Below are 8,266 nucleotides of genomic sequence, written 5' to 3' on the forward strand. Positions count from 1 at the left end.
TTTGGGGGGGGGGGGGGGGGGGGGGGCACTCGTGAGCGTACAGCAAAAAACTACTGTTGAGTAGCGGGGCTGAGGACGGCCAGGTGTCATGTAAGCTGGGAGGAGCTGGTGAGGAAAGATGTGACTCCTGCATCGTGACATCTCCTGTCAATCTATACGCAGAGTTTTGCTGGGACCGGCAGCAAGCCGGTGGGGCACGCGCTGCTCTGCGTCCTCACGCATCGTACGACTCTTTCCCCAGCGAGGCCCGGCCACATCACGGCGTAACGACGTGCGAATGCACGCAGGGCAGCGGCCGGTTTAGGGAAGGACAAGAGGTGGCGTCGGGCGACGGCACGCCATGGCGTGTCTTGCGACGGGCGGAAAAAACGAGTGCAGTTCTGCAAATAAAGACAGGCCATATGCAAAGCACACGACCCTCAGAGCGACAGGCAGAGGGCGTCACCAAAAAACGACAGCGCGCATACTTGTCATCTTTCTAGGTGGGCTCTCGCCGAGTCGCATATTTTTTTTTGACGCGCTGATGACGCCACGGTGGGAGGCGTTTTGGGCAGCGCTCGTGTCGTCTATGCCCTACGCCTGTTCCGTGGTTCTGGCAGCACATAGCAACGAGCACCGCTGCGCAAGATGTAGATTTTATTCACCACTTTGCCCACCTCGTCCGCGCCATCGTGGCCGGCCTACGTAGCGAGGCGTTTGCGCGCGCCCGTGCCGCTCCTTGTGCCCGATGTGAGGTGCCCATTATTCACGACGCCAAGGACATGCTCTCGCTACTGACCCGGCTTTCGCGCAGCCTCCAACCACAACCGGGCATGTCGCGGAGATGCCTTATCCGTCGCCGTCGATGTTTCATAGATGTTGCTACCTATCACGGCCCTTCATTTGCTCTCTGTTTAGTCTTACGACCAAGCTAACAGACGTTCTTACGACCGAGGGGGACCACCGCCAGGGCACAACAAATCACTTCCACCCATCCTGTGACGGGGCTGGCGGATGTTTTACCCCCCGGCTGGTTCGGCAGGGCGCCTTCGTTTGGACAAAAGGAGGAGGTTAGACTGTCATTTCGGGATGCACGTTTGCGAAAAGCTTGCCACGTTTAAAGAAACCTTTGTCCGTTCCGCGCCCAGTTCTCACGATCTTAACTTTGTAGACATACTCCACTGAACACTGCACCGTCCTCGCATTTCGTTAACCAAACCGGTCACGAATCTTGGCGGAATACTGAGGGCAGCGGCGAAGCGTCAAAACGGCATGCGAACCTGGAGCTGCGAACCTGGAGCGCGAACCTGGAGCGTTTCGACGATGCAGCTCCACCAAGGCCACACTGTACAGTCGGTATCGCAGGAGACGCGCACACAAATGATATCAAGATAAAATTCCAAAAAAATAAACAAAAACCAATCACGCTGCACACCAATCACGCCGCCCCGGCTGGAGGTCCTCCGGGGCGTCGAGGCCTTACTGACCGCACGGCCGAACTCGTCCATTCCGAAACGCGCCCAGTTTGACCCCGCTGCCTCACCCCCGTCCTCCTGACCTTCTGGTGCCCCGTTTGAGCCCTCCTCTCCATTCCCCGCCTTCTCTGCGTCGAGGAAACCTTTCACTATGTCAGGCGTGTTGTTCAGCGACACGTTTGATCTTGAGACTATCGACTACGACCCCGTCACAAATAAGAAGGAAAAGAAGTTTGACAAAGGTAACAATACCGATTCCTGTTTCCCTCTCCCACTTGAGGCTCGCGAACCTGTGTTCTGTAATCCGAAAAAGTGAGCATTGTAACCTTTCTCACAGAGACTGACTAAACGATAAACCGCCGCGCGCACATTGTGCCACCCAGTATCCCGAATCGATGCGAAAAGCGAAAATTACGACACTGAAGTGACGCTTGACATCAACTCTGAAATTTACCCCATGAAGGAAGGGCACAAGTTTGAGATTCTGCTCGCCGATCGCTTGTACGAGGATGCGGCGGATGAAAGCGAAATGCCTGGGTATGACCCGAGCCGCGAATTGGACTCGCGAGCGGATACTTTCGAGTACATCATGCATGGAAAGATTTTCAAGTATGCGGAAGAAAAGTCTAGAGCGTAAGCTTCACGTCACCATCTTCTACTCTAATTGCTACGTTTGCGTCGAGCATGGATAGATCCTAACGTCAGTTCTTATCCTTCATTCGCGGATTGCATCTCACAGAGTTGTGTACGCGTCGTTTGGGGGGTTGCTAATGGCACTGAAGGGGGAGACGCGAATTCTGCCGTCGCATTCTTTCAGACTAGACTCAGAAGTCTACCTGTTTATGAAGAGAGTGTAGAACCGCACCCAACGGTAGACGAAAATCGCACGCCCTTCGAACCTAAGGGCGCTGTACAGAGACACTAGCTAAACGGTAAAACAAAACGCCCTAGACACGTTGAAAGCGGGCCCCAAAGCCGCTCGAATCGTATGCGACGAGGCAAACCTACGACCATCCGAGCTACGGATCCGAGGCGCGCAAGGTGTTTATGGGTCTGTTACGTGTGGCTTATCCTAGGTTGAGACGGAAGATGTCGTTGTGGACCCAAAAGTTGTTGGGGCTAGCCGGATCGGGGAGCAGATGGAAGCACTGAGCAAATTTCATTGGGTTGACGTTGTCGTCGATGACGAGGTTGCCGCTCACCGAAATCAGGATGCCGTTCGGCTGCACGGCCATCGTCGGCTGGCAATCACACGTGACGATTTCGTGCTTGACGCGCTGGAAGGGGAGCTCCTGGCGGGCGGGAGGAAGCGAGGGAAGGCATTTGTCAGAAGGCGGAGATGAGGAGGCGCGCGATGGGCGGCGGGAGGGGGGAAGGGACTTTAAACAACGTACGACGAGCTTGTTCACGATCGCTTGTGCGCCCATGAACTGCGAGCCCTCGAATGAAAGCATGCTTTGCTCCCGCTGTGTGATGTGCAAGCACGAGAAGAAACAGGGGCTGTCAGTTGGATGTCACGGATGGGCGGCATGAGCGCTCGCACAGAGTGCCGGAAGGTCGAGCAGGGCCGGATCGGGGTGAGATGAGGAGAGGGTGGGGCTTACGTAAAGCGGTAGGAGCTGGCTGCGATTGGAATCGAAGAGGCTGTAATACGTCTTCGTGAAGGCCTCTCCGACGGACTGAAAACTGGTCGTCATTTGGACGAGATGGGACGAAAGGCACGTGGAAGGTGTTTGAGGGCCCGCGGTCGGCGAAAGGCGATTGGCGACGGGGTTTGATAGTGGAATGCGCGGGGTGCGGGCAAGTCGGGGGAGGGGGGTGGGGATGAGGTGACGTTGTGGTATTCGGGGAAGACGGTTTAGGATCGGGGTGCTGGACCGTGCTGTATTTGAACCAGTCTAGATTAAAGTTTAATCATTAAACCCGGTCGGATCCGATGTCTAATCCACGTGTACACGTGCCCGTCGTGGCATTGGCGGAGATGCAGCTCTGCCCACGGCGCTTCTGATCTTCTTGGTCGTGACGTTGACATACATGATACGCCTCGCGAAGATCGTCCGCCGCCTCCCCTGTTTGAGGTTTCGCAAGCAACGAGGCAACGCCAAGCACGTAGAGAGCGAAGGGGAGGAAGCGTGAATCACGTCTTCCGTCATCGCCCCTTCTCGACAGCCGTACCTCGAAGCCCGCCAAGCATCAACCTATTAACCGCACTTGCGTCACTTCCCCGGCCCCCTGCTGCCCGACCGAACCTAACTCGGAAGCGTCCCTTCCGAATCCCCTCACCCACCGCCTACTTCACCCCTCGTATCCAACATGCCGCCCGCCTTCATTTCTTCCTTCGCAGGAACCCCCTTTTCCTCGCACCGCTCCCACCTCACCCATTTCCGCCACCGCCTCCGTCCGACCCTTCCATGCCACCCTTCGCCACCACGGCGCGCCCTCTCTACGCGCATGTCCTCCACGCCTCGCTCGGACGCGTCGCTCCCCGCTCCCTCCGCCTCCGCCTCCGCCTCCGCCTCCGCCTCTCTGCGCCGCTTCAAGCTCACACGCTGGTCGGTTTTCATCGGCATGGCGCTAACCTACGCCACCTACGTCTTCCTGCGGGCGACCTTCACCTACGTCGCCCCGATGCTGGCCTCGCACCTGGATCTGTCGCTGGCCAGCGTGGGCAAGATCTCGTCGGCCTTCCCGATCGCGTACGGCTTCTCGCGCCTCTTCACGGGCGTGCTGGTAGACTCGGCCTCTCCGCGCGTCGCCCTGGGCGCCGGCCTGCTGCTCGCTGGCCTGGTCAACATCGGCATGGGCTACGCAAGCACGGTCCCCGTGCTGGCCGCCCTGTGGGCCCTCAACGGGCTCGTGCAGGGCGCCGGCGCCGGCGCGTCCGCCAAGATGATCACGTCCTGGTTCTCGAGGAAGGAGCGCGGCTTCTTCTGGGCCCTGTGGAGCACCTCGGCAAACGTCGGAGGCTTTTTTGCCCCCATTCTGTGCGCCGCGCTGGCGTCGAGTCAGATGGGATTTCGCGCGGGCATGGCCGTGCCCGGCGCTTTCGCCGTCGTGCTTGCGTTGCTGAGTACGCCGCTCATGCGGTCGTCGCCGGAGGGGGCGGGGCTGAAGCCGCCGTGGGATGATGCAGATGGGAAGGCCGAGGAGAAGGGGAAAGATGCGGGGGAGAAGGTTTCGTGGCGGGAGGCGTTTGTCGAGGGCGTGATAAAAAACAAGACAATTTGGGGGCTCGCTGTGTCCTATTTCTTTGTATATCTGGTACGGAGCGGGATGAAGAGTTGGTTGCACTTCTGGTTGTTGGAGGCGCGGTCAATAAGCGCTGCGGAGGCGGCGTACCGGGTTAGTGGAATGGAGGTCGGTGGCATTTTGGGGACGTTCTCAGCAGGAGTGGTTTCCGACGCTATGGACGGGCGTCGCGTAGCTGTGACGGTGGGGTATTTGCTTGGGCTGATCGGCGCGCTAGTTGCAACATGGTTGATTCCGGGCGGAAAACCGTTCCTCGATTTTGCTGTGATCTCCGTTTTGGGCTTTATGATCAACGGACCGCAAATGATGATAGGCCTCATCGGCGCGGAAGTCTCGGATAAGAGGGTCGTTGCCACGGCGACAGGTGTGCTCGGGTGGATTTCGTATCTGGGGGCGGCCGCATCTGGCTTTCCCCTCTCGCTCGCTATTCGGAAGTTCGGTTGGGTTGGGTTTTTCGCGGCACTTTTAGGCAGCAGCATTCTGGCGTTGGTGTGCCTTCTGCCCTTTTGGAAGTTAAAAGCCGAGAGTTCGAACTAGGCCGTCAACGTGACGCCTCAAGAGGTGCCGATTATACAGAGAGCTATAAAAGCGTTAAGGCCCATACGCAGATGCACGCTGTACATCCACAATATTTCGAAATCCGTAGTGAGTCTTGGAATTTCTCGTTTTTGCCATTTGTTTGGAATTGATCTATATAGTGTGCGTTGTGGAAAACGGATCTGAAGTGGTTTTGGCAGTCTTGCACTGCAGTGAACCTGTGTGCTAGAAAAAAGAGAAACCTTCCTCAACCCTAGATCTTGCTCTAGACAGGGACACTATCGGAACGGAAGACTGCGATAGCTTTTCAATGTGCACTTATCCTGAAAGAGAGGAGAGCACCATGCAGATGATTTGTGTACGCGAGTTTGCGCATGATCCAAAACAGCTGTTTGAGTCCAATTCCGTACTGAGGAACATACATCGAGCTAAATATATCTTATTGACATCAGCAGGGTTGAAACAGGTCCTGTGCTTAGAACATTCTACATCTCAGCCGTTGACATTCTTTCTCCTCCCAAGGCAGTCTCAAGTGCCTGCCATTCTACTAAAGTATCTTTCCATTTTATGTAAGCGTTCTTGCACTGCAAAGCGAACACCTACATCCTGCTTGCGAGATTTTTAAAACATGGAAGACTTTGCACGTATTGATGAGCGATGGGCTACTACATATTGAATCATTCCGAAAGTATGTCGCATTCACTCTGTGAGCTCTTAGTTCACATCTGCTCCGGTCCTGTATAGTGCAGTCGCAAGCGGTACATTAGTATATTTGTATTTCTTCGCAGTCGACTTTTCACAAGAGGTCCCAGAGGCATTCGCTCTTCTTATCAACAGAAAATGCATCGTGCAAATTAGGAGCTATCTCGGAACGCGATTTTCGATGCTCCTTCTGGTTCACCCTTTGCATCGTACACCACACAGTTAAGTAGAAGAACTTGAGCTATTCCTTCAATTTTTGTAGGGTGTACTCTTTCAATACTTCCCGAATTGAAACCCAAAAATACCGAACTGGCCTTTCGATCACGGCTGCTTCATGTATTGAAATATTGACATTCTCTACCCTTATTTGGGAAGAACTGCGACGTAAAAAGTAGCCTAGTGGCAGAGAATTTTGCAACTCCTGTTCTACTACTTGTGTCTAGGCGATAAGGGATTTGCCACATATGAGGCCAGCTTTTTTTTTTGCAAAAATGTATACATTAAATCGAAACGTTATAAGTCAGTTTGGACGCCATTTCTTTAAGGTACATTCCTTCGGCAGTAACATCTTGCAAAAACATTGGGATAGCAGTTGTGAATAAACAGAAAGAATAAGAATCTACTGAAATTTCAATGCCCGGCTGACATTTTAAACAAGCTTGGTTTCGAAGCTATCAACAGTTTTGAGGTTGGTCAAAAAGGCTTCTTTTTTAGGCATTCTAAAAATGGATGGGAAAGACGTGCAGATCTCACCAAACTTCGTCCTTCCGCAATGCAGAAGTCAACTGCGGTGGCGAGAGTGTCTTTTTCCTTTTTGTTGAGCAAGCGCAAGTCGAGAAAAAAATAATATGAAAAGTATCCTCATATATAAGGACACGTGTCGTCTAGACACTAGAAGTATACCGTAGGTCTTCGACCAAAAACTTATGATAGCAAAAAAGTCGAAAGATATCATCTCCTGCGGTCTAAATTAAGATGCCATGCATTTTGCAATGTGCAGAAAGATGCATCTCCTATCCGCACAATGAAAACCAATGATATTGATATGCCAATAATAAAGAGGTGTTCCCGCGCACATTAAGTCTTGTTATCGATTCCGTTTCTATATTGGCGACTCACCATGCATGATCTCAGAAGGGATTCATAGAATTTCTGGGAAACCCTTTCACCTGCGACGGAATGGAAAGTCATTCTCTCTGTCATATTGTACGGGTGCAGAAGATGATATTTGACGGTTACGTGAGCATTGCAACTTGAAGGTTGTATAGGAGGAATGGAAATGCATACAGAGAGGTCGAGGAAGGCCCGAGGGAAGCGAGTTTGTTACGGCACAACGACATGGAGAAGAATGTACATTGTACGGTCTTTGATAGACATTGTGCACCTCAGACGGCTGCATGTAGAAAATACATGCATGATGTTGAAGCACTGTAGCAGGTCGGTTAGAGTGGGGTGCATTGCGTAAGCTGGGAGAATGAAGGAATTAGAGTTGGTGGTTGGACTTTTTTTTTTCTTTCGCATACTTCGAAAACGCTGGAAATAGCAAAGCAGTCCACAAGGCAGATATACAAGAGATAGTGGTCTGTGAGGGAAAAGAGGAAAAACGTTTTTGATCATGTCAAGTATCACACAAGCGATGGATTGAAATGGCATGTCCGTATTCATGCTCTCGTCAGAGATGCGTTGAACGAATGAGCGTGTTTTCGAATGAAGCGTATGTGTGGATCCTCACCAGTCGGAAACGTTTTATACCATCATCTCGAATGTTTGTGGTGCAGGAGATATTTTATCAAAAGATATGTTACTATGCCTTGTTTTTGCGTTTGCTTTTCTAGTACGGCGTGGGTATTGTAAAATGTGGGACTGCAAGTCGTTAAAAGCAGTAAATGGGGACGGCAAAGTGCAGTCGTACGGCGAGACAGTTCCAGAACACGAGCTGCGGCTAAACGTAACCAAGGTGGGCAAGTAGTATTTGCTGGGTCGAAGTCGGAGAAAGGCGGGCGAGGAACGTGGCGACGTGGTATCACGGCCCAGTGGACCTTTCTTGGAAGGCGAAGGGCGGGAGGGAGGCGGGGCAATTGACGAGAGGACTGTTAAGGTTGGACATGATGCATATATAGAAAGGTAAGAGGTGTAGGAAATGTGATGATGGAAAGAAATTCTATTGGATAGAGGAGAACGGTTTGTATAAACTCTACGATAGAGGGTGATTCAGAGGGCATGTATGCGGCGAAACGGCGTTCGGAGCAGATGCATTGCTCGCGGGTGGACGAGGGGCAGGATGGTTCTCTAACGTCCACCGCGCAGTGTCGGGGCGGTTGCAG

The 8,266-nt window shown here is 52.9% G+C and overlaps 2 protein-coding genes; one reads left to right on the forward strand and one right to left on the reverse strand.

Moving 5' to 3' along the window:
* Nucleotides 1–2,521: 2,521 nt before the first annotated feature.
* Nucleotides 2,522–3,230, reverse strand: CHC_T00008332001 (Nuclear transport factor 2). XM_005711401.1 is given in 4 exon segments: nt 2,522–2,746; nt 2,849–2,920; nt 3,059–3,151; nt 3,152–3,230. 3 exon segments carry the CDS (start codon nt 3,149–3,151, stop codon nt 2,522–2,524), a joined length of 390 nt encoding a protein of 129 aa, XP_005711458.1. The 5' UTR covers nt 3,152–3,230.
* Nucleotides 3,231–3,905: 675 nt separating this feature from the next.
* On the forward strand, nt 3,906–5,240 carry CHC_T00000913001 (hypothetical protein). Its single transcript, XM_005711402.1, has one exon. The coding sequence runs from the start codon at nt 3,906–3,908 to the stop codon at nt 5,238–5,240; it is 1,335 nt and encodes a 444-aa protein (XP_005711459.1).
* The last annotated feature ends 3,026 nt before the right edge of the window (nt 5,241–8,266 follow it).

The sequence above is a fragment of the Chondrus crispus genome, genomic scaffold (genome assembly GCF_000350225.1).
Source record: "Chondrus crispus Stackhouse genomic scaffold, scaffold_728, whole genome shotgun sequence".
NCBI classification, from domain to species: Eukaryota; Rhodophyta; class Florideophyceae; order Gigartinales; family Gigartinaceae; genus Chondrus; species Chondrus crispus.